General features: G+C 39.1%; 1 protein-coding gene across 1 annotated transcript; it reads left to right on the forward strand.

Annotated features, from left to right (window-relative positions):
* The first annotated feature begins 154 nt into the window (after positions 1-154).
* On the forward strand, positions 155-27,677 carry pkib (protein kinase (cAMP-dependent, catalytic) inhibitor beta). The gene is made up of 3 exons (XM_082520921.1): positions 155-458; positions 25,047-25,198; positions 25,880-27,677. The coding sequence occupies exons 2-3, from the start codon at positions 25,057-25,059 to the stop codon at positions 25,960-25,962; spliced, it is 225 nt and encodes a 74-aa protein (XP_082377047.1). The 5' UTR covers positions 155-458; positions 25,047-25,056; the 3' UTR covers positions 25,963-27,677.

A 27,677-nucleotide genomic window follows, 5' to 3' on the forward strand; every position in this document is an offset into this window, starting at 1 on the left:
TTGCTGTCATTGTAAAATTACTTGACATTACAACTAAGTACTGCTTTATTTTTTTTAATCCATATATTCAATGAATCTTTCTGTTTCTGTCATCTTGCCTTTTTCTAACGCTTGCTGTTGCTCTTATTTTGAAGGCCGAGTTACCCTCTCTTCCTGTATCTCCCGGCCTAAGCACGTGCGTCTTGACCCGCCTCCTTGTTGCCGCTGCTGAGCTCGCAGTGAAGCGTTCCTCTGTCCGTGTGCTGTCACCGCTCATCATTTAGTCCACCGTGCCGCGGGTCCGGCGCTGTCATCTGGAATGAGGCGGTGTGGTGTGTCGTATCGGACGGACTCCTTGACACTGCGCACATTCTCTTCTTCGTCCCTGCGGAAGATGGTGGCTGGCGGCTAATTCCAACTTCTTACTCCTTGGAGGTCCCTTATGCCCCCCCTCGCCTGAAGCGCACTGAAATCAGTTGGTGAGTGTTCGTCGTTGCGCACATATACCTACACTTGTTCTGCTCTACAGGTAGGACAGCAGACTGTTGCCTGCTCATGTGCCTCCGAGGCAGACTGCAGGAGAGCTGCTGGTTCCATAGATTAAAGGCAGGGTGGAATTATTGTGGCATGCTGGAGCCATTATGTGCGCCGAAAGTGATTAAAAAAGAGAGAGAGAAAGCAACAGGAGCATCGACTTATCTGCCAGCAGCACTCACATCTGGCACCAGCTGAAGGCTCGTTCAAACCGAACAGCACCTTATTGTAAACGTTGACAGGTGTCAACTCCAGCAGCCTACCTGTCAACTCCGTATGAGCTGGTAGCACTGAGCGCATCAGCTGTTCACATAAAAATGCCACAGGCTCCCAGCAGCGAGGTTGATGGTAGCTGGATTATCTGCTTTGGTTTATTAAAAGGTGGGTAAACTGTGACCTTCAGGCATGAAGTGTTGAGATAATTCTCAGGCTGCGTTTAAAATGATTGAAAACAATGATGGATGTTCGCAGGAGAACAGGCTTTTGGTTTCATTTTAAAGGAGACCTTTTTTTCATAAGGATACAGATACATAATCTACCACAAACATCACTACAAGAGGCTGGAAACTCTAAACCTTCACTAAAATTAATCTTTTATAATGCTTCATACCTGCCTGTTATATATTAACAGGTGACACTGTTAAACCCTTTAATCTACTAAACTCTTAATAGCCTTGCTATGTTTGTCCTTATCCATGAGTTTCAGACCCCCTAGTGAGCAAAGGGCCTTGAACAAGCCTCAGTCTTTATGCTTTGGTGAAGCTAAACATGTTCCCAAAAACAGCTCAGGATTTAAAACCCTGTCTGCCTGCCTCTCTGTGTTGCATCGTCTTGCACGAGCTCTGTAGTGAATCATAGTTGTACAATGTCAGGTAAAGAAATTGCAGTCCGGGGTCGGCCTGGGTGTTAGCAGAGCCTTCCTATTTTTCATAGTCATTTTAGCTCCGAGGCACTTGGTTTCAATTTATGATTTCACCCTGTGTTAATTACATCACCATGAGGTCATGTTTGAGAATCAGCCTCAGTTCTGATCAGTAGCTGGCACCAGTGGGGCTTTTTTTTTGGCCTCTGTGATGCAGTGATACCTGTTAATCACGCTGTGTGGGCAATGCGGTCTCAAACCAGTGGCTCCCTTTGTTTTTTCACAAAACCACTAAAGGAATGTGAAAATTAAACTCTTGATTTTGCTGAACCTCAATAGCAGTGGATGTAGACACATATATAGTTTGTCTTCATTAAATTAAAATTGACTATATTCAAAGATGTTGGGCTGCTATTTGTTATGAAATGGAATACTTTTAATTTTATTTGTTCTTGGATAGGTAAGGCTCAAAGTGGCCCGCAGAGCTTTCTAGTTACTCTATTTCAATGTGGGCCTACACATTTTTTCTTTTTCACTGTTGTTCTGTTTTTCTAGTATTTAAAATAATCAAATATTGCAGTGATTATAGTTAAATAATCCTCCTAACCAGCCAACTGCAGAATAGTCACATGTGGTAGAATATTAATATATATCGATAGGTTAATTTATACTTAATAGGCGGTGGCGACTTCATTAAGATAAGATTAGACCTTAGAGTATAAAGCTCCTTGAGGCAACTGTTGTTGTCATTTTGACACTGTATAAATAAAACTGAATTGAATTAGACAGCATGTACTTTATTTATTCAAACATCGGAAAATTTGTGACAACAGTTAAAAATGTTTTTGAGACAATAGACATGGCTTAATAAGCAGGTATTATAACGCTCCATTATGTCTCAAGGCTCCGTACCTTTTTGTTTTTTATGTAGGAAATTGTTGTAAAATAGCGCTTTTGTAAAGATTACCAAACCCTGCCCGTGTTGTTATTAATTTTTATTCATTTATTTTTGAGTTTTGGTCGTGTTTATTGTAACTTATTCATTCTTCTACAAAAGGAATCCTTTTGATGTTAAAAAAAAAAAAGACCTATTGTAACCTTTATACTGTATAGTCACAGCAGTGTTGGCAAACAACTGCCTCAGCAAGATTAGCATTTATCTAAAGTTATGTTTCTAGCTATTTGAAGAATATTGTCATTACTTAGTGGGGCTGTTTAGGTTTCATTCAACTCCCAGTATGATACCAGGAATTTGGAAGTGGGTAACAGTTGCGTAATTCTCGGTTTAAAACAAAAAATAGAGCCGATCTGATTTTTATTGGTAGGCCAGTATTATTGACCGATGTTAACTATTTGCTGATCTATTTGCTAATAAGGGAAAATTTAACATTGTACATTATTTTACGTTGTACAGTTTTCCACCAGAGGGCACTCAGCAGTATTAGGAAAACATACGTTTGCAACCCCATACATAAACGCAACAACCAGCTAAATGGAGAGCGTCAAAGAGTATAGTACACATAACAAAAGTTAGGGAAATCTGTTTATGTTTCGTGTGTCTAAAAGAGCAAAAAAAACCAAAACCTGGCTGATATATTAGAATATTTTGGATTTTTAAAATCACCAAATATTGTTACTGACATTGATCTTAAAAATCCTATATACATATAATCCTATATACATATAATCCTATATACATATAATCCTATAATATAGGATTATATGTATATAGGACCTATATACATATAATCTTATATACATTGGGCTTTAACCAAAATGGCAAATGAGTTCCATTTTATGACAGAAGCCTGGGTAATGAACAGCATCTATCTTAGGTTATGAGCTACTAGTAACTTGGCCTAAACAAGAAACTTTTATTCTTGTTCATGCTCTGCCAACTCTGGTCAGAGCAGATAGTTATTGTGCTTGTGATATTCCAAACGTGTTGCCACCTAGGAAGTTGCAGAATACCCTCTGGTAATTTGTTGAATGCTGGTGCCAATAGATCACCAAATAGCTAAGATCACCCAATAATATCGGACTGCCAATAAATCAGTCAGGCTCCACTTTTTGCTAAACAGTCTCAATGAGAGCAGTGCGAATAAACCAAAACAAATGAACAGCGAAACCAAAACAAGTAGCTAAAATAGGCTCAAAAGCTTTGTAAAGCTGCTTACATAAGAGGTGTCACTTTTAACGTATGTTGTTGGCTTACATTTAGCTTTAAATGAATTGACCATTTTGTTACATTAAAACAAATCTTTCTTAAATAGTGATCATACCAGCTCTGATGTTGGTAAAATACAAAAACATAAAAGTTTCGAAGCTTTTCAAATGTACTTGTGTAAGCATTATACGATGCAGGAGTGGAAGGATTGTACTGCATCCTGGTCTTTCTTGAGAATCAGTCTTCACGTCACTTTGTTTTAACATTGATGATGGCCGACAGATGATGGCATCACACCATGCTCTCCTCCCACCCGTTGTGATTTCGCAGTCCCAGAAGTGCCAGATGTGGTTCGTTGCTCAGTCCTTTATCAGTAACCTCCTGAAAACAGTTCCAGTCAGCATAATTTTATCTTTTACAAGAACCAAGCATGCCAATGTTATCAGTAATCAGGTGACTGCTCTACCTATAAAACTGTTTAATCTTCAGTGGCCTCCACATTGCTGAGCAGCTTATCTTCAGCTCTTATCTAACAGTTCCTCTCATTAAAAGCCAAGACTGAGTAAGAACTAGCGTGTATCGAAGTTTAAGCAACACTGATGATCTTTAGACCAAAGATATTAAAAGCTGATGTGTTGTGTTGAGCAAAATTCTGTAATAATTCTCAAAACTTGAACATTTTGTTGGCAAAAAGATTAGAGGGATTAGTTTACAATATATGATAAGTGGACTGGTTTTTATATAGCGATTTTCTACTTGAGCACTAAAAACACACTTTAGATTGATTCTCAACAGCAACTTTAATGACTAATTTATTACAGATTACGCATTAACAAATTTACAGTATGGAGGTTAGCTATAAGCCATTTATCCAGCTAAAATGCACCATTGTCGGTAGTTCTAGTGTTTAGTTTTTTTTTTAATGTAATTAGGTAGTCTAACGAGGTAGTCCTGCTGCTAATACCACAGATTGTTTTAGAGGTGGGAGAAAATGTCATACTTAGCCATACTGCTAAACTATTGCAATACTTTTATGATATTAAAAGTTAGATTAAAAATTGCTGTTATTCTAAAAGGTTCATCCACCAATTTAACCCACTAGAGCAGGGGTGGGCAATTCCAGGCCCTGAGGGCCGGTGTCCTGCAGGTTTTAGATCTCACCTTGGGTCAACACACCTGAATCACATGATTAGTTCGTTACCAGGCCTCTGGAGAACTTCAGGACATGTTGAGGACCTAATTTAGCCATTTAAATCAGCTGTGTTGGTTCAAGGACACATCTAAAACCTGCAGGGACACCGGCCCTCGAGGCCTGGAGTTGCCCACCCCTGCACTAGAGTCACTATTTAATAACTTATAGTGGTGGCATTTATCATCTTGCAGTAAAGAAGATGAAACTCAGAGGTTGTAAATGGCAAACAGCAGGAGAAAGCTAACAACGGAGCCACTAAACTAATCCGATGCATTATTAAAACTGAATGATAACGATAGACACACACACCAATACCATAATGGAGTAATGACATCATGGCACTTTGACTTTTTGGAGATATTGTTTTCTTATTGGGTTATACAGATATTTTAATATGTAAGTAACAATACTGTAATCGAAAGGACCCGACGCGACTCAGAAGGTCACGTTTTGCTTTTTATTATATTCACAGTGTTTCTGTGGCTTTTCACTGTGCGCTTCAACACTTTGCAGTGCTCACTGTTCCGACTTTGCACCGGCTCTTTGCTCCAGCAGCTCTCTCCTCCTCTGCGGCCTGGCCGCTACTGAAATAGGGAAGGCATGATTAGATGATGCTTGCCGGCTGCGAAAACCAACCTTCCCTGACACCACATTCTGAACCCGCTGCTCCACTCCTTCCCTGCAGCTGAGCCACAAACCACACCAGCCACAGATACATTTAAATAATAATTGTTATAAAAATCTTTATGATAAAAAACACATATACACACTCACAAATGACATGTTCATCAGAATATTAAGTACGCTAATGATCAATCAGACTTTATTTATGCAGCACTTTGCAAAGAAATCAACTCGGCTCAGAGTGTTATAAGTAACTGACAAAATCTTGACAAAAAAATCAATGCATTTAGAAATGACCGTATCCACAAAGCTGATGAATCTAATTTTGAAAATGATCAGCTTGTTTCAATTTCAGTTTATTTTTATTTATATAGTTGCTTTAAAGCATTTTATATGGGAAGATAAAGAACCTACAACCTTAAAGAGAAAACACCAACAATCAGACATTCCTTTATGACAAACCTTTTGGCAACGGCGGGAAGAAAGAACTCCCTTTTAACAGGAAGAAACCTCTAGCAGAACTTGACTCAGAGAAGGGCAGCCATGACAAGTGATAGTTATCCTGCTGGAGGCACTTTGTTAACTTCTTTTAGTCCTTTGAGATTCAATAACCCCAACCCTATGTTTTGGAGATGGAAAAAACTAAATTTGGAAAAAAAAATTAAATAGCACCCCCCTCAGTTTGGAAAGGATTACAAATCTATTAGGGTTTACATTTGCCAAAATAAATCCGCCTTGATGATCCCCAAGAATTTTGGGAAAATATTCTGCGGACTGTTGAGGTCTGTTTCATTTTTTGGAAGCTTTCTGTTACATCTGACATGAAACTAACAAAGAATGTTATAAAAAATAACATCACACCAACAGTTAAACATGGTGGTGGTAGTGTGATCTAGGGATACTTTGCTGCTTCATGACCTGGACAACTTGCCATAATTGATGGAACCACGAGTTCTGCTCTCTATCAGAAATTCGTAAAGGGGAATGCTCAGAATGTTTCAGTGAGACTTATGCTCTGGCCCTTCTTTCATAGCTCAAGACTGAAAGTAAAGGACCACGTGTTGTTTTGAAGCTGCGATGTGTGAACACATCTGCTGTCTGCCTTAAATTTGTGCTCGAAGATGGATGAAGTTTTGATGAAGATGGGCCCACTTTTAAAGTTGGAATTTCGACTCTCTGCTGCAAGAGAGAGACGGCAACAGCTAACTGTCGCCTGTCGCTAACAGTTTTACCACCAGGTGCTGAATGCAATTCCCATTGATTATGGGGTTTGCCTATTTGAGGTTGGAAGCAGTAATTTTCTGTGCAAAATGCAAGTCATTCATTATTCCTATGTATTGACCAGTGACCTATAAGAGTGTAGTCCAAGCCGCTACTTCTGTAAAGCCTGTTGCCCTTTACTGTGACCTATGGCTTGCTGCCATTTAGCTGCTGCTACTTTTATCTTTCTGCCATTAAAACATGTCAGTCAGTTCTTTTCCCACCTGGCTGTGGAGGGCATATGAAATGGCAGGGATGTTTTGCTGAGATGCAGAGGACAGCAGATGATAATAGGAACAGAGGGTTGTGTTAGACTGTTCTGACCTCAACCTCTTCATGCCTGTTTTCACATTAGCCCTGCCTGATGCAAGGCAGTGGGGTGGCAACAAAACTTCATAGCATGCCACTGCCTGACTCTATGGGAAAGGACGGGGGTTCATCAGTGTCATCTCTCCTGCTGCCAGCTTATCCATACTGATTAGATGGGAAGGGAACAGTCGATGATGGGATGGATGGTTTGCTATGGAGACAAAGGCTTTTTTGTAATTCCCAAGGCATCCATCAAATCCACAGGTCAATGACCCTATCAGTGTATCAGACCATACAATAGAATCCGCTGCTTCGTTTTTCTCTGTAATTATAGCGTGAGATGCTTACTGCCCCAGAAACGGGCACAGCATCTCAAAACAGTTTGTCAGACATCAACCATGTGACGAATTCATTCTGCTGATTGGTAAATGAAGAGGCTGTCAAAGAGTGAAAGGTTCAGATGTTTCAGTTTCAGTGTTTCAGTGGGCACCATTGAGAAGTGTTTGGTTGAGGAGGCCTCGCTGTGGCTGTACCTGGCAACTTGGCACATTTGCATCTACGTATGGCAGCAAGGTGGAAATATTAGAAAATCTTAAATGTTCAATTAAAACATTCTGATTTTTAACAGTTAAACCCACTGTAGATTTGTGATCTGTCCCGATTCTCAAAGGGAAAGAGAAGAGCTTTGACATCCATTATACAACTAATGTTCTTGAACAAATATTCATTGAACCTTCAAGAACTCAAAAGGTTTTTAGACTACTACTATTTCAATGTGAGAGTCTTTATTGAATACGTCCATTGTTATTGGTAGTTGGCAACTGCCAACTGCTGGAGGTTGCTTGTTGTCACTATGTGAAAGTGGTTACAAAGCTATATAGTACTGTATGGAAGTCCTGCTTGGGATTGCTTTGGTAACTAGGAAATTTGCTCAGGTGCTAGGCAAAATAGATCACAAAGAGGTTTGTGGTGCAGCACAAAACATTGTTCCTGGGTTTCATTGCAGATTTTCAGCTTTCATGACCACTTGGAGGTTATTTGCCATCTCCTAGCAACCAAGATGATTATAAGGAGGTTTTTGGTGCAGTACTCTTTGCGATCATGTGACCAAGTTCCAGCAACCACATGCCAACCATTCTAGGAATACACATTTATCCCTTGCAAATGGGGGGTGCCAAGGGGTTAGCAACAAATGTTGCTCTGCTGCAGACACAGAATTGAACTGAATAAATTCAGCTGCTTAGATTGCCCTTTTTTGTTGTAGTCAGAACTGTTGATCAGTGTATCCTTACTAATGATGAAAATACTTTATTCTCTTAATCTGCTGCTCTCCTTGCCTTTGTGGGGCTTTATAGTACACTGTTTGGTATTGTGGTTCACCCTCACCTCCCTCATATTGTTATTTGTAGCTAATAGCTGTTTTCAAAAAGAGAAAAATCCACACACTCACATCCTTCTGGTGTCAGATTAGGCTCTAATCTGTTCATTTCTGGCACTTTGAAAACTGGAGATGTGCAGCTGTGCCATGGATGTTATTTTTCTCTTTTGCTGTGAGTAGGGCTGGGCCATATCATACCATTCACGGTAACACCGGTATAATGTTGGGCAACGATAAGAAAATGAAATATCGCGATAAAATATGGGTAAAACGCCCATGCGCAGTGCCTTTGTTTTTCAATCCTTTGATTTTTCTGAAAATCGACAGTGCCCCTTATAATCCCGTGTGCCTTATGTATGAATTCTGGTTGTGTTTACTGACCTCGAAACAATTTTATGTCGTACACGGCACTCGAAAATCTGTCAACTGTTTTAGTACGACTAAGCTACGAACCCGCACCGCTTGATGGATTGTCGGAGCATTACGGCTATCGTAGGCAGGAGCCTCGCGGAGTGATACGTACTGTGCTTCAACATAATATTACCGTATTGTGTGTGTATAACCTCTTTTTAAGTTTTGTGGATATTATACGTGGTTATGCTGAGGATATGTCGGCCAATTTCCACTTGAAATGCCTTTTGGTTAAACTGTCAGCAAGGAATTTGTATTTGCACTGTTAAATTTTTATATAACTTTAATGCACATAAAAACAGCTGCTTGTTTAAGTGTAAATACATTGATGGGGTTTTTCTTTTTGCACTAATAAAGTTGTGGAGTTGTAAAGTATTTTGTCTAGTGTCAATTATATCGTCAGTTATATCGTTATCGCAAATTTTCAAATGTATATCGTGATAAATATTTTTGGTCATATCGCCCTGCTCTAGCTGTGGGGGCTTTTTTCTGGAGAGACGGTTTGAAAATGCTGACCATTGTTCCTCTATTTAAACTATAGAACACATATACAGCCAATGACATCCGTCCTTGCACTTTTCAATGTTGTGGATTCCTGATGTAGGTAAACAGGTTATATTTTAGCCCTATTTCATGTCTGGTCACTGAGATATAGTTGCTGTTGTTTTTTTCAGGAGAAGCTAAAGGAAATGCTGGGAAAATGCTCTTTGCTGATAAGTTTAAACTTCAGTATAGAATTGGCTCTAACATCCTCCTCTATCACTGTTAGGTTAGAATTAGGAGGTCAGTGCAGCTTTAGTCACAAACAAACCCAACACAAAAGTGAGATGCCTCTGCTGACATAGGGTGACAGCTCTGTGTGCGCATGTGTGTTTGTGTGGACCAATGCCCCAATTGCCCGGGCAGCACATGTAGCTGCATCCGCCTGTGCCACATCGCTGCTGACACAACACTCTCTTCAGAGGATGCCTCAGGGTGGATGATGGCCTTGGTTGCACTTTGCAAAGCAACAGGTCTTATGCCAATATATTGATATGACAGCAGTATGCACTGTCCTTCTTGCATCATGCATGTGCTGTGTAGCAATGGATATTACTAATTTAAGACTGTATACATACTATAATAATTATCATGCCAAAATTTGGATAAAAATCAATTTATTAATGCAAAATGTTCTTTATTGTCAAGATTTCTCAGATTTATTGTGTATCAACATTGGTTTTGGACTCTTGTTTAGAAAATAGTTAGCAAATAGCTTTTTGGACTCTTAATATCACCAGTGGGATTATAAATGATAAACAAAAACCTATCATGTATCATGAGTATGCTAGTTATTCGGATGAATCGTTAATATATAGGGCAAAGGTCATGAAATAGAACTCACAGATTCCTAATCTGAGTCCAAAGGTTTAAAATGTTTTCTAATTCTTTCTGATCCATGTGCACCTTAGTTTGCTGTGGGGAAAAAATGCATGTGCTCTGTTTCTGATTTTAAAAAAATATTATTTTTTTTTTTAAACAAGGATAACTTGAATAAATACAAAATGCAGTTTTTATATGTTTTCATTAGATTCCAAACCTACCTGGCCCTATGTAAAAAGTAATTGGCCTCTAAAACTAATAACTGATCGTGCCACTGTGGGCAGAAAAAACTGTAGTCAAACATTTGTGATAACTTGCAACTTACTTAGTTGCAGAATTTTAGCTACATTGGATATTTCTTGAGTTTTTGAGCCTGGACTTTTAATGGCTCTAAAATAAAGGTGGTTGAACGGCCAAATCAGAGGTAGACTTGTAAGTGTGTTTCAGATCATTGTCATCTGAAGTGTAAAACTCATGAAACTCATGGCCAGACATTCTCCTTTAGGAAGAGAGCAAAACTCATGGTTCCATCAGTTATAGCAAGTTATACCGGGTCCTGAAGCAACAAAGCAACTCCTGACCATCACACTACCACCACCATATTTGTCTCATCTCTCTATATACTGTACTGTATATAGCAGAGATGACAATAAAGTTTACTTTGACTTTGACTGTTGGTGTGATGTTCGTTTGTGAAATGTCGTGTCAATGCAGAGAATATTTTGTCCGAATTCCTGGGGATCATCAAAAAGGTTTTTTGGCAAATGTGTTTGTATTCTTTTTCTTAATCAATAGTTTTAGTCTTGGAACTAAATTGTAGATGCCATTTTTTGCCCAGTCTCTTCCTTATTGTCGAGTCATGAACACTCTCCTTAACCAATAGAAAGCTAGGCTTGTAGTTTTTTAGATGTTGTTCTGGGTTCTTTTGTGACCTCCTAGGTGAGTGCTTGATGCACTCTTAGAGTAGTTTTTGCTAGGCTGGCCATCCTTAGGAGGGGTAACACTGCTAAGTTTTCTCCAGTTTTGGATAATGGTTCTCAGTGTTGTTTGCTGAAGTCCCGAAGCCTTGGAAGTAGTTTTCTTTTGTTTTGAATCCAGATAGATGGATGACAGTAACGTTGTCTCTCATCTGTTAAGTTTCTTTAGATTGTGAAATAAGTGAGAAATTAGGAAAGGGCGAATATTTTTCACAGTACTGTATGTTTCCTTTGTTAATCTGTTTGCAAGGGTTTTTACATGTTTATTTTTTTTACCATGTTATTCCTGGAGGACTCCTCTCGAAGTTGGATCAAACTCTTAAAATTAATGTTTTTTTAATGACGTAACTCAAATAAGATAAGTATTATAAGTTGCAACATTAAGTTCAAAGACATCTATATTAGTGTAGTTGTAAGTTTAGTTTTCTTTTTTCTTGATTTCTTTTTTTTATAGCTGTCTGTCATTTAATTAATCGATTATCCTTTTCGATGTTGAAGCCTTTCATTGAACTACCAAATAAACAAATTGACGCTCGCTTTCTGGCCAGATTTGTGGCAGCACTTCTGCTATCATTTAGTTTGTATTTAAAAAAATAAAATGCAGACAAAATGGTAAACATTAGTTTTTGACTCCCAGTGAAAATAGTTTTCTTTACAAATAACTCTCTCACTGAACTAACACAGCCAATCCCTCAACATGTTTGTACTCTCTGCTCATATTGCCTTCATGTTAAATATTTTTTTCTTTTTAAAGAACTTATTTTAACATTGAACTCAACAACAAATAAATCCTCCCTAACAGAGAAAGTAACGTCAAGGGCCAAATTACTTTATATGTCTTTACATCAATATATGGGCCACAAGTAGCGCTGAAGTGGGCTGCTAGTGGTCCTGGGCTGCGAGTTTGAGACCTCAGGTCTAAGTGGTTGATAACTTAAGAAAATTTGGTGGTTCATTAAAGGAAGCATTGTGATTTTGTAAGCCATGTATACAGAAAAATGCAGTAAAGATGGGGACATCCTTACTTTTAGTTGATGGTATGGGTCAAGCTCCAGTGTTGAACCTTACATTTGTCACTAAATACAAAATGCGGATACCCTTAAATTAATATTTACAATGAAGGCTTTTAATTAAAAGTTGCACAGTAACCCTGACATCATCAGAATTATTTAATGGCCTGTATTTGTATAGCGCTTTACTAGTCCCTAAGGACCCCAAAGCGCTTTACACATCCAGTCATCCACACACTGGTGATGGCAAGCTACGTTGTAGCCACAGCCACCCTGGGGCGCACTGACAGAGGCGAGGCTGCCGGACACTGGCGCCACTGAGCCCTCTGACCACCACCAGTAGGCAACGGGTGAAGTGTCTTGCCTAAGGACACAACGACCGAGACTGTCCAAGCCGGGGCTCGAACCAGCAACCTTCCGATTACAAGGCGATCTCCCTCTTCTGTTACAAGAAATCAAGAAGATGAAACACTTTTCACAACCTGAGTAGAATTCCTACTTAGAAGTTAGATAATGTGTGTGCTGACCTGTAAAGGGCAAGTAAAGATCATGCACCGAAGCCACCAATCCATTCTCACCTTCACTTAGTCTAATTAGAAACACCACAGAGATCAATAGCAACAGTTGGGTAATGAATGGTGAAATACAAAAAATAGGTCATTGTGTAGGGTTTGACAATGTGATTTTCTAATATTTGACCTTTCCAATGCGGAGCTTATTTACGCACAGTCGAGATCAGTTCTTAATTAGAACGTGACGTTCAAAAGTCGTACTTCCCCCAAAACAGTCTGTTCTTCAGATCATCCCCAAAGCTTTTGCCAGCACTGCCTGCCAGCCATTCTCTACAGCTTTCTGTCAAGTGCGCTAATTGCTGTAAATAGCTGGGTGTTCTGTTGTTGTGATTGACCCTTCTGAAAAGCTGCTCAATCTGTCTCATATTTGGCAAAGTGGAGCCCATTTTATGGGCCTCGTTTTATAGAAAGGCTTGTTTTTGTTGCCACTGCACATTAAACATGGTTAATAACAGAGAAGGCGGTTTGCTTAAAAGGGCTTTGATGTGAAGTACTACTTGGACTTTACCAGTAACAGTATAGCTGAATGATATAAAAATCCTTGTTATGTTGTGGATTCTTTCTGAAACTCTGTTAGGACTGAATGATTGTGATACTGAAATCCTTGTTTTTCCTCGTGAAGGATATACACCTTTCTCATCCTGCCATCTCAACTTTCCAGTCTTTGATGTCACACATGAAGTTTCTTATGACCGATCCAACATTTGGATGATATATTGGTCTGTGCTGAGTTTATCGGCTTGAGACTCATCATAATCCTGCTTAGGTGATTACAAAGAACGAACAAACACATGTGTGCTTTGTATAATTCTAAATGATGAGTTTCATTTAACACTGAGGATGCACCAGTAAACCAACTGTCGTTAGAGTGGTGGGCCTCTCATGTTAGCTTAAACATATCCCCACTGGCTCCCAGTGGGAAAGGGGCCTTTTCTCGTGTCACCTGAAACACGTGATACTGGAATTCTTTTCCAAGTACCAGAAAATATGGAATTCCTAAATTATGATGTTAGGGCAAAGAGTCTAAGTAAGCCTTGATGACCCAGTGGACCCCCTACTTCTGTAGCCTTATAAAATATACAGTGAAGAGCCAGCAGCAGATTTATTTTGTTGTATTTCTAACAGTACTATGTAGAAACAAAGAGCTCTTCCAACTGAAAATTTGACTCTAGGGCTTTAAGACGGCATTCATAATCATCTGCCAGATCTGTTACACAATACTCCTTGGCCTTGAATGTAACACTAGGTTACTACTTAACAAAGTAATCTACTTATTTCACTTTTGGAAAGGTTAAAAATAGAGAAGCACACTGCAAAATCTGTACCATGACTAGAGTACAATGCACAGATCTGTGGCATGTGTAAAAATTCAAAGCTGAAATCCCTGCCAAGCCTGTTTAAGATAAGATAACCTTTATTAGTCCCACACGTGGGAAATTTGTTTTGTCACAGCAGGAAGTGGACAGTGCAAAGTTATGAAGCAAAAATTAGAATACAATAAGAATAAATACAGTACACAACTGTACAGAATAGAATATAATAAAATACTTAAGTTAGTCGCTTAGCTACAATTGGACAGTTCACTTGCCTGTGAAGTGAACTGTTTCACTTCACCTTCAGAAAGATTACCCTCTGAAATAACAATTACCATTAATATAGGGCCTTAAATGTGATTTATGTTTAGTAAATCATTCGTACATTTTCTTTTTTTGAAAAAAGGGATAAGATGTAACATTTTTAAGAGATTTTGTGCACCATCCAAGTCATCCTGGTTTTTATGTACATGCTCACCCCCCCCCCCCAAAAGCAAATTATCTGCAAAGTAAAAGCCTACGCTGGTGAATTTTCTGTCTGGTTTGTGAAACATAAAAGCAGGAAGCCTTGGTGAGAAGACGGGGCGCTCGGATCAGCGGGAAAGACGGAAGATTTGCCTGGATGTTTGTGAGATCTGAAAGGAGGCTGTGATCACAGTGTCTCGTTAGATCAGTCTCACCTCTCCCTTTTTCCTCCATTTCTGTCTCTGTCTCTCTCTTCACTGCTGCTGCTTAGGAAGAAAAAGAAATATTGTAGCTTTTTGAAAACCAACTGCTGATATCAGTGTCATGCTTCACTTCGTCTACGCTCATAAATGCATGACCTTCTGTGCACCTGGTTTAATGTGACTGAGATGATGAGGGCTATTTCCATCATTGCTTTGCTTAGTTGTGATTAAACGTATACCTTGATAGTTTTGCACTGCGTAATACTGCACGTCTTTATATTTCATCACTTTTGATTGTCTCAATCTTAAGACTACATGTCATGTAATCACATTTTTATTTTTATTAGAAAAAAACAAACATACAACTGCAGTTGAATGTTTCCTCCTCGGTTCCCCTCCTCCACTATATACTGTAGCTGCCTTCATAACAATGGTGCAGTTTCCATGGCAGCTACAGCATGTTAAGCTTTAGGATAACAGTTCAAAAAAAAGTCAGGAGAAGAACGGGGTCTAATCACAGGGTATGAGGAACTAAAAATAGCGAGGGACTTAATCCCAGGCATTATTTATTCATCTAAAACTTCTCGTGTCTGTGCCGGCTGTGTAAACATCACTTCTTTTGTAGCTCCTCTTCAGGCGGGCTGTTTTCCAGCCTAAACCCCCACAGTCTTACTGACTAATACGCTGACTATAGGAGAAGAGGGATGGACATATAGGGGTTGGATTTAGTGTGGTGACACAGTCTGTTGAGGGAAACTGCTTAAAAACTGCTCAGGATTAATATTTTACTGTTCCTCCTTCCTGAGCGAGCATGAGAGTCAGCATAGCGGTGCACGTAACTATGAAAAACATCCGTACTGACAGCTGGCTGATGTGTAATTAAATATTTCTCTTGATGTTGCTGCAAATGGCGATAAAACGGCCTTATAATGTTACATTTAATCATTGCCAGCTCATATGCTATACTTGGTAAGAAGCTGTAGAGTGTGCAGTAGGTCTGCCTGTCACACTGCGAGAATGAGAGTGTGTTGTAGCTGAGCAGAGGTCAGCCTCAGGCAGCAGGCACGGCCAGATTGCTGTGCACGGGGAAGAGAAATCTATTATTGTCTCTTGTTTAGCGAGATGAATGCTTTGATGGATGTCACTTTGCAAAGTTACTACACTGAATTTGCTGGTTGATTAAATGGATTTTGCAGTGAAGAATATCATCAAGTGAGTTTAGGGAGTCCATCTACTTGAACTCAAATTTGAAGCACTTCATGTGAATATCTGTCTTTATCTGACTGCGTAAGTTATTAGTAAGGACAATTCCATTGTTTTCCAGCTCCGACGTCTTTTCTTGATAACGAGTAATTAGATTGGCACCCGCAATGTTGTGAAAAAGTATTTCCCTTAGGCAAAAAAAGTAAGAAATCAGGATAGGGGCAAATACTTTTACACAGCACTATATGGATGCACATCGATCAGTAATGTGAAAAACATTTTAACAACCTTTGCACTCAGATTATCAATGTGTAAGTCCAATTTCATGATCTTAGCCCTTTATGTTAACAGCACATGTCATTGGTTATCGCTGATGTTCCAACTGGTATAATCAAAAGTCCAAAGTGTGTCGTTTTGTTTTTTTTAACTTCTCTGAACAACATTGCAGAACCAAAATACTTTAATATACAATAAAACTATGAAAATCTTGACTATAATGATAATTTTGTCTCAAAAAATGACTTTTATCCAATTTGTAGCCTGACATTTGTTTGTGTCAGCATGCAAACATTTATAGTGGCAAACAAAATAAAGAGAAAGAATTCAGGAAGGGGGCATAGTGCTTCTTTACTGTAATTAAACACTTAAGAGCTTTTTAATACAACCCACTTTCAAGCCTTCATACGTTGTTTTTATAAGTGCTTTTCTAACTGCCAAGGACACTTGGTCTTATGGTCTGAAGAAGCCATGGATCAAATAATCAACCTTGTGAATAACTGGCAACCCATTCTACCTCCTGAGTCAATGCCACCCTTGCTCCAGGTATCTGCAGATATTCAGTACCATCTGTTACCAGTGTTAAATTAATCAGCTGCATTCAGGACTTTCATTCGTTATGTTACCGTAAGTGCAATAAAATCTTTTCAGCAGTTGTTATCCTGCATGTAATAAGAGGGAGTGAGAGAAACTGTCATAGAAAGCATTGCTCTCACAGCTTATTAGTCACATAAACTTACTTAACCATCCAGCATTTAGATTGGAACCAGACCTATATGTGCACTAGATAAGAGCTTGGAGAATAATTTTCACATCACAATCGTTAACCATTTTACAGCTCTGGCTATAATTTCCATCCATGGACAAAATAAGAAAGAATGAAGGTATCATCTGGTTAAATATGGTCAATTCAATTTTGGGTGGCTTTGAATTGCTTTGAGTTAAGTAACGTTTAATGGAGTGTTTTTACAGTTGCTGTATGTATGTATGTAATTTGGGGACACAGTGTCCTTATTTAGAATCAATTTCCCCTCGAGTGTCTTCAGTCATTGCACAGAGGAATGATTATGTGGTTATGAGGTTATGTTGTCCTCGGTGGTTTATATGGTTCCATTTAGAGAAATGGTGTCTGTTCTATTTAATGAAAAAAAAGAGAGATTTGTGCCAACTATTTTCTTTTAAAATTAATATGCATTATTAGTCTTTTAGCGGATATGAATTGAACACTAAACACTCTGAAGTTGTGAAACATTACAAAATTAAACATACAGTAATTAAAAAGATTAATTATATACCTATATGTTTAGAGCCAGACTTTAGTTCTGCTCCCTAAATTTTACAACATAGTTATTTAAATTAAATCTTTTTGGATATTCCAGATGAATGCAAAGGGAATTCTGGAACCAAACTAAAGTATATTGAGTTGGTGTCACAATTTGCAGAGGCAAATTGTGCGGCGCGCGCGCGAGAGAGACGTGGACCCAAATGTAGGCAACCAAATGTAGGCAGCAGAGGTAACACAGGGGATGACAGGCAGACGGACCGATGAAGAACAAAGGATAATACACACTAAATATATACAGAGGGAAACAAGGAAATGGCACACAGGAGGGAGACACAGCTGAACCGAATCAACATGATGAGACATGGAGGACATAAGACACGAACCTTCAGTAAAACAGGAAACACGACACAGATTCAGAGACACGGGCTTTACACAGAGACATGACTGACTTGGAAACAGAGAGAACCTGGGAACCAAAACCTAAAAACTAGAAATCTTAGTCAAAGACATAACCAGATTAAACCAAAACGTAATATAATATTAATTAATGAAAAAATACTGAGTCATCAGAGTCAGGACCATGTCTGTTCGTTGCATTTTATATTGTAAATGTTAGCAGAGACGCTACCAAAAGCTTCAGTAAATGACATGCATCATATTGTGATTTGTTGGTAAAGGTTTGTTGGATCGACTTTCAAGTTTGGCATTTTCTCCACACGACAGAAGGGAAATTATGTTGACATCAGTTGTGTGGATGCACAGTCTAAGATATCGAGCTCTCAGCGTTGCTTTCTTTTTGCTACTCGTGGTTTCTTTCTGTTAGGACTGAGAGCTTTCTTGCTTAGCCTCCTTCCTCTTGCATTTCCATTGAGAATAGCAGGTGCGCCATTGTAAAAGCCAACAAGGCTTCTTCTGAAAAGACCCTTTCTCCTTGGCACCGAGAGCCTGTGAGGTTGGTTGGAGACAATGCCCTGTGCTGTTGTTGTCGAAACTAACCTCCAACATCAAATGTGTTTAGTGCTGTTTAAAGCCTTCCCTTTTAAAGCTCGAGAAGCAGACACGTGAAAGTGCTTTTACTCCATTTGCACATACCCACATGGCAAATGTAAGTGGATAATTTTAGCTGCATGATTATTTACACAGTAGCCCCATGACAGGATGTCTTTAGTACGTGGTGTATAATATGGTACAAAATAATAGCGGTGGCTGTGTTTAGGAATAGCCTGGATAGCAATTTGCAACATTAATGAGTTTTTATGTAATTGCAGAGCTGTGACGAGTTTGAAAGAAGAAGAGGAGAAAATAGACTTTACCTTTCCTCAGTTTTTTTTATTGTAAGCCAGCTTCAACCTCTGTTTTTTTTATGAAAGGACTTGTATAACATAAACCTTTTGCATAATTCACCTGCAGCTTGTTCCTGTGTCTGCCTGAGCTGGCACAGATACCTTATGTAGGTCAGTTTACTTGACAAGATAATCCCATCTAAACTGTTGTTGGATTATCAGCTAAAATTAAACTGTTCACATGATGGGTCACTGCCTGTTCAGTGCTTAATCCAGTAGCTCAATGAAAGTTACCATGTGTTCTAATTAGGACCGGAATAACAATAGCTATTACTTATTCTGATATTTCAGCAGTGAAGCCACTGAAAGCCAGTGATTTTATCTGGCTAAACAACTTCTTAACCTCTCAGCTTCCTCTTCAGTCTGACAGTGTAAAAACCCCAGAGCTGAATCATCCTGGAAAGCTGTCAGATCAGCAGTGACTGACTGTGGCCACCACCTGGTATTAAATGAAAAGTTGTTATAGCAAGTCAGTGTAAGAGCCAAAGTTTGGTTTTAATTAGCAGGATTAACAGTCAAAGCTGAGCTTTTCAGTGATAATCAGTTTCTCAGCTTGAGAAGCCTCTGAGCCAGACTGAAACTTCACAGAGAGACAAGCTATCCGTCCTACTGCGTGACCCAAACGCCTATTGTTAGACTCCAAGCTGAACAAAGAGAAGCTTTGACACGTGGCCCTGGAGGTGAAATTTGGAACAATATTCTGGATTTGCCTACAGTATAAACTTACTGAATGGCTAAATTTAGTACTGCAGCCACAAAGTAATTCACTTGAAATCACTTAAAGTTGCAGGTGTGACGTGTTCATGTGAACACAGATGGCTCATTCTTTGTATTTATATTTGAATTTAATGGTAGTGATTTGAGAAACATGAGGACAGCTGATGTTATTCAGTTGACCCCTTTGACTTGCACGTTGAGTCAGTTAATATTGCAACAAAACACTGTAATTAAGAGTGCCAAATAATCATCTAATATTTAAAACCAACTGGTAAATATGACGGCTTTACACTTAGGTCTGTAATTTGTTGGACAAAGACAGAATTTTTGTAGTTTTGCTTCTATAAACCACCACAACAGACTTGAAATCAGTCAATATGTGATTCAAATTCAGACTTTCTGCTCTAGCGGATGAAATTTTGCATCAACTGTTTGGAAATTACATATAGAAAGTTTTCTGTTTTAAATGCACACTCCTCCATTTGTAGCCTCGAAAATAATTGGACAATTGACTAACAAGCAGTTTCATGGCTAGCTGATGGTTTCTGTGTTATTTTATGAAATGAAGCAAACATCCGAAGTTGATTCAAGAAATGTTGAATATGTGTTTTGTTGTTTTTATAGTTTTAGTGTTGAATCCCAAAGTGTTGTCAGTTTAAGTGAAGAAGGCCACAGTTATGTTGAAAAAAAAAACCAAAACCAAAGATAAAGCTTTCAGAGAGAGCAAAGCCTTGAAGTGACCAAATCCACAATCTGGTATATTCTTTACAAAAAGCAATGTACGGGCCAGCTCACCATCAATAGGGCCTGGAAAAACAACAAAAGACAAAGTGCATGATGACATTTCCATGGTTAAGAAAAACAGCCTCACAACATCTAAAAAAGTCAAGAACATTATTAGGGAGGGAGGCGTATCAGTGTCGAGGTCCCTTCATAAATGGAAATGAAGAGGGTTTACAACAAGGCGCAAACCACTGGTTACACTCAAGAGCAAGAGGGCTGGATTAGACTAAACATCTAAGATTAATTTGTACCAGAACGATGGGAAAGGAAAAGGTTCCAGAAGGAAAGGAACAGCTCGTGATATGAAGCATGCGATATCATCAAAGAGGTGGAGGCAGTGTTATCACATGGCTGCCAGTGGAACCAGGTCACTAGTGTTTATTGATGATGTGACTGATAGAAGTAGCAGGATGAATCCTGAAGTGAACAGACCTGTACTCTGCTGAGACTCGCCAAATGATGCAAATGGATAATTTCCCAAAGCACACTACAAACGCAAGAGTTTCTCAAGAGCAAAGAAATTGGATACGCTTCAATTGTCAAGTCAGGCACTTTAAACTAAAGCCAATAGAGGACCTTTTTAAGTTATTAAATAGAAAACTGAAGACAGACAGACCCATAAGGAAGCAGCAAGTGAAGGCAGCTACCGTAAAAGCTCAGCACGGGACCTCAAGGGGGAAAACACAAAAAACCTTTACTCTCTTTGGACGAATAGTCTGACATCTGACACCTCAACTAGAAGTAGTGTGCGTCCGATTATTGTGTAATCGTCAACAGGCTTCTGCTTCTTTTCCTTCAGATGCAAAATTTCTGAACATACCACCTGCTTCATCTTCTGTCTGAAGCCAGTTTCTGCATTTTTTTTTTAACATTTTCTAAGAAAAATACACTTTTCCGGTTTAATCAAGTACTATTATTATGAAAAGTCGAAGATGTGCACGTGGATCACAGACTCCCAGTATTCAGTACTCCGAAAGAGCTGTCATTATATTTCATTCTATATATTTACGTTTGTTTTATATATACACTGAGTCTAATCAGCTAATGACATGGAGGCATGTAGACTGCCGTTTAAATTAAGAATCAGAATTGGGGAAACAAGGTGACTTAAGTAACTTTGAATGTGGCATTGTTGTTTGTGCCACATGGGCTGCTCTGAGTATTTCAGAAACTGGTGAAATCTTTAGGGTTTACAAAGAGTGCTCCAAAAAAGAGAAGCTACCCAGTCAGCTGAGCTTCTGCAGGTGAAAATATCTTGTTTGACATCACAGGTCAGAGGAGAATAGTCAGTCTTCTTCAAGCTGATAGGAAGCCAACAGTAACTCAGATAACTACTTTTGATATCTTAGGTGTGGAGAAAAGTGTTTTCGTACACACAGCTAGGGCAAGACACTAAAGCAATAAAGATATGTGGTGCACAATAACCTTTCCTCACTAGAGATACATGGGATAGGGTCAATATAAAGTCAGTAAATCCCATTACTTCCTTGTTTTGACAGACCACATGAAAGGGAGTGAGCATCATCAAAGACAAAATGAAAACAGAAAACTCGGGTGGTCGAGTTTCTGAATATGACAGGTTAAAGTGCAAAAGACGAGGATATTGTTAAAAGGAAGAGTCAGAGGAATTCAGTGTAGCATACACTACACACTACATACAAAGGCCAGCTACACCACAAATTGTTTTCACCCTCTGCAGCGGTGGCATCCTCATAGTGTACAGTTGCCTGTTTATCAGTACAGTGCGATGCATTGAACAATGCAAGATTTTTCTTAGAAACAAAGAGACAGTAATATTGTAGCCTAGTTTTTAAAAGATGTGTTGCCAGGAAGCTGATGCTGATTAAAGTAATTGGCCCTCGCTACCAACTCCCTGGCCACAAAAAGTTCTCTGAGGCAGCTATACACAGAGTGCAGAGAGATAGTAGTCAGGCCTCACTGTCCACTGCTCTCTCTATTTTAAATCTTATTTATTTATTGTCTAGGAGCAAAAGTGAACAACAATTGAGTATGATTTTTTCATTGTGCATTTCTTTCGTTATTTGTTTGAAGTTCCATAATGTTCTGTCTGTCGTGGTCACCTTCTGACAGAATATAAATAATGTTTCAATGAAAAGGAACCTTTAAGCTTGACAGAAATAGTGATTTGGTTTATATCATGATATCCAATCATATACACAGGTGACCAGTGGCAGAAAACTAGATCCAGTGCCATCTGAGTGCTGCATCAATTGGCGGATACAACTGATGGAAGCTGACATGGCCAGTAAGCTGTTTTATTTCGACTGCTGACCTAGAAGAAGTGCAGTGAAGAATTTTAAATATATATATAGTATTTTTGTCATGTCAGAGCTTATTTTCTTTTATATCTCTAAGTCCTTAAATTCTGGTAGTATTTTCAGGTTAATCTCAAAATACAACATTTTGTTTTCCTGTGCATTTGTTTGAATCCTACCCAGCCTTGATGTAATTGTCTACCCACTGATCAGCTATATTTTTATTGACTTTGTATATTTAGATTTGACTATTAAGAATGAGAAAAATAATGGATTTTTTTGGGCATATTAAATAAAAGGAAAAAAAATCAAACATACAGTTGAATTGGAAATAAATGCAATCAACTAAATAAATAAAGTATGAAAATGAATTGTTTGAATGGGCCCCGGACAGAGTATTGGTAATGGTAACTGTGCAACAGCATTTTGACATCAATTAATCAAAGCTGCATGAATTATTAGCAACTTGCTATGTGTACATCCTGTGTGGTATGGAGGAGGGTGGACACAGGCTTTGTGGAAAGTGTGATTACACATTTGTACTGATTAAATATATAAAACATTTATGTTAATCGTAGGTAGATTTTTCAGAATTATGTATTGAGCTTGATAAATGCTACATATTTTAAAACCAAAGGTACGTACATGTTTTAAAGTATCTCAGTCATAGCCATGATTCCTACCTGCAGCCACAGTTTTAGCTGCCAGCATGCAATAATGTAAACATATTGGAAGCAAAGTGCCTTTCTCCATGGAGACATTTAAAGCTTAGATGAGCTCAGTAGCAAGGCTTCAACTGTGCTCGAGGCTAACAGATGGTCAACTTATGGCCCTCTTTTTGAGGATGGTGTGTGTGCGAGTTTATAGCTGCACATATGCATTAACTCACACGTCAGCCCTTTGTTGAGAGAGAGCAATGGGAACTGAGATTTCGCTCCACAGAATGGTATGGCTATTTAAAGGGAGGCAACACAACAAAAGGGGGAGACTGGGAAGAGAGAGTGAGATAGTGAGCGAATGGATTCCAGTCATATGTTTACCTGCCAGTGGTGCTTTTTCTGTACTGTTGCCATGGCAGCAATGGCTCGCTGTATGTGTGTGTGCTGCGAGTCTGTGAGACAAGGGATGTAATTCTGCCTGTCACCAGTGTAGCCTGGAGCTGACTCCCCAGCTGCTGGTTGCCATGAGACCAGACAGACACATCCTCCTTTTCAGTGATGAATCTTTTCTCTGGATGTTCAAATCACATTAAGTACATTTTGTTTTCTGAGAAATGTCAAAATTAATATCCACTGTTAGACTATGTATAACATAAAACGTAGTGTCAACTTTTTAAAAGTGTTGGGATTAAAACTACTAGGGTACATATAGGGATGATTAGCAGGCTAGCTATATCATTAAAGATGTACCCCACACAGCTTTTCCCCGTGCAGTACACACCAAACAGAAACAGCACACTGTGAGTTGATTGAGTGAATTGTTACAAAATAAGACCTGGAACGTCCTCTCTTCAAAAATGGCATGCCATTTTATATCTGCATCCATGCTTTTAAACATTTGATATGTTGTACTAAGACTTTTTTCTTTGAAAAATATATTCCAATTTAAATTTGGTGCCAGCAACACCGCAAAAAAATGTAACAGGGAACAGAGTTGAAACATGTTACAACTAATTGCTTGCATCAAAGAAAGGTCGAGTGTTCCAGAAGTAAAGATTGAGAGGCGAGCAGCCCAATATTTTAATAATGTTTTTCAGCGTGAAACTGCTAAAAATGTCACAATATTCAAACAAACAGAGAATCTGCAGATGTCTCTGTGTGCAAGGGACAAGGCAGTGATGGAAACACAACTTGAATGACTGTGATATTCAGGCCTTCCTATGACACTGCATTGAAAACAGTTGCAGCCTGCTCAGCATGTAAAGCCCTTCATTTGTTCAACAAACTTCTTGGTCGTTGCTAGCTAACTAACGAACTAAGCAAATGGTTGACCATTTACCGTAATATCAAACTCTGAAAAACAAGATGAGAAAAGGAACTAGAAGTTACAAGTAAAAAAATTAGAACCACAAACCAAATATAAGCTGTGTTTTTAGATGTTAAACATGTCACATTGACATTCTCAATATTTTTTAATGATTATATTTATAGGTTTCAGAGGCCAATTTGACATTCACAGTTTTTTGTCCTTTTATACCTTATAGATGTATTTTACAGAGAGCTATGCCCCTCTGCCTCCACCGGTTGAAGCAGATGACGGAGTCTGGTTCTCCCTGAGCTTGCTTCCTGTTAAAAAGGAGTTTTTCCTTCCCACTCTCGCCAAATGCTTGCTCATAATAGGTTGATCTGATTGTTAGGGTTTTCTCATAGGCTCTCTTGTAGGGTATTTACCTCACAATGTAAAGCGCTTTGAGGCAACTGTTGTTGTGACTTAGCAGAAATACTGCTCAGGTGAGTTAAAATCATGTATCATACCTTATCATATAAGGTATGATACATGATACATGGGTAAAATCGTAACATTGTACCTTCTTTTTTTCCTGAAGAGTTCCTGAAATGACCGAAGTGGAGCCAGTGCTGGACTTTGCCTCCTCGGGGCGCTCAGGGAGGAGAAATGCCCTGCCTGATATCCTGGGCTCTCCAGCGGGTGTAAACCCTGGTGACTTACCTCTAAAACTGGCTGAGCTATCCCTAAAAGGTGATATTTCCCTTTAAATGTGTTTTTTTTTTTAACTTAGTACTTTAGCATGTGAAGCAATATATTTGATTATTTAGAAACAGTATAATGTAAATTAAGGACACTTTGAGAGATGTTTTTGTGAACTTGACTGAGATATTTGATCCCCGGAAGCCTTTATGTGGCTCATCTATGGCTTGAAGCTATGGCAAAGTTTTTGAGATTTAGGAAAGGTTGTCCTTGTCTAAATACATCTCCATTTAGTAGCAGATGGGTGAGCTTTAGGCTAGGAATGTCACTAGGGAAATGTTGCCCATTTCCCTGTCATGCATCACAATTGCTAAAAGTGTGTAGCTACCAGGAGTGCCAAATTTGAGCCATTGAGCATCTTTGGCTGCATGTGTAGAAAACAAATTAGCATCTAACATAACACAACATGGTCGTGCAATTCATCTTACAGACCCCAAAAATGAAAATGCAGGTTTGCTCACATGAACTCGGATCTTTTGGAATTCCTCCAGCAGTGGCAGAGAGACACTTTGTTTGCCTGCATTGGGGTTTCTGAAAAAAATAGCAGCCTTAAAATGAAAGCAAAAACAAAAAATGCCAGGCACGCACTGTCACAGTCATTTATGAACAATAGCTTTGGAAAGAAGTTCCACATTTGTGCCTTTAGAAGTCATTTTTGAGTTTTGTGTGCAGATGGTCCGGGAGGGGCTCAGTCACCCACGGCGGAGGAGCCACCAGCACCGCCAGAAAGCTCAGATGGGAAAGAGGGATCATAGGGACTCGTTTATTTACCTCCCCGGAGGCCTACAGAGATAACCTGAGAGAGGATGAGGAACGAGGCAGAGGGCGACCTATGGGAGAATGAGTGATGATCTGTGGAGAGTCACACCGTTTGCGAGGAAGCTGAGCCACGGAGGGAGGGTGATGGATCCACTCCCAAAGGACTGGAGCCAAGAGCTTAGGACTGTTTTGGTACTTTCTAAAAAGAGTCAGACGTCACCTAGTTCTGAACCACATAGTGTGTGCACGTGTGCATATATGCATAAACGCGGATACGCTACATTGGGAATAAAAAGGACAATGACTGATTGTGTCCTGTACACTCTTTATTACAATTTTTCTATGATTTATTTAAAACGAAAGAAAAAAGGAACTTGTGAGTCAAAATGTAACGCACCATTTTCCTTGCATTTCCTGCAGATCTCTGTTTTGTAGCTCTGTGTGTTCTTTGACAGTAGTTTAACTGCAGCCTGTAGTGGCTCGATCCTTTTTAACTCATTACACGACTTAAGAAAACTGGGAACTGTGTTATCCGGCTCATTTATGCTTTTTACACTAAATATGTATGATCTAGTGTGCATTTTCAAATGAGTCTATAACTACACTGCAGTTGTACAGTTTGTATCCTTCATCACCAGACTGTTTTAACCATAACAGCAACCAGGGACTCTTTGCACTTTTTAGGGATGATTTGGTGCAACGTGATGATATGGCAACCAAATAAAGTGTAGTCCATATCTTGAAACATTCCTTTAGAGAATAGTTTCCCACTGCCAACACTACTTCATTGTAATACTGAGAGAAAAATTAAGATTTCATTTTGTTTTTGTTTCATTGTTTTGCTTTTCAAAGTCTCTTCATTTTCCAAATATCTGAAAATGTGCCTAGTGGCAGTTTACAACTAAAAGTGGGTGTTGTGTTCTTTCTCTGTGAGGTACTGTTATTGCAAATTCCGGGGCTCTTGATATTTCCTCAGTTTTAATAGGAGGTATCGTTAAAAAAACCCATCTGAACTACTTGGACTGTGGATGAAAGAAGAAAACACTGGCCGTAAAATCCATTTTGTCTGCGGTGACAGCAGCATACGCTTGGGCGCGGGAGCAAGCGTTAACAAATGCTGCAATCTCCACAATGTGTTTCTAGTGCTGAAAATGGCAGCAGTTCCCCTTCTGTCTCACTCGCACGGAGAAAAGTCTGTTCGCGCTCATCAACACATGAGCAGAACTGTGAATAGGACGCGAGCTGGAGAGTGAGAAACAACAGCAAGAGTTCACACTTTGCCAGCTATCCCCTCTCTGCTACTGTACATATACTATATTGTAGTAAAATCCATGTGTGTCATACATGCTGCCTGTATGATTACTGGACTGTACCCACAAACAAAAGGTGTTTTGTAATTGTCTCTATTTGAAGATGTGTTGACTGGTGGCCTGTCTTTATGTGGATGTGTTTCACAAATGCAACAAGGAAAACCTGACGTGCTGCTGCCCAGTCTGTCTTTATTCCTTTTTTTGTTTTGTTTTTTATGCTGTACTGATAAAGTGTCTGTGGTCTGTCTGACGCTGATCAACACATTTTAAGAGACCGATGAATCAGAGGTGTATGTTGTAGTGTCCTGGTGCATATATTTTACTTAACTGGATTGAATCCTTTATGTTGATTCTATCTGGTGGTGAAAATTGCCATATTAAATCTCCAAGCTTTACCTATA

The sequence above is a fragment of the Aulonocara stuartgranti genome (genome assembly GCF_965226115.1).
Source record: "Aulonocara stuartgranti genome assembly, chromosome: 22".
NCBI classification, from domain to species: domain Eukaryota; kingdom Metazoa; phylum Chordata; class Actinopteri; order Cichliformes; family Cichlidae; genus Aulonocara; species Aulonocara stuartgranti.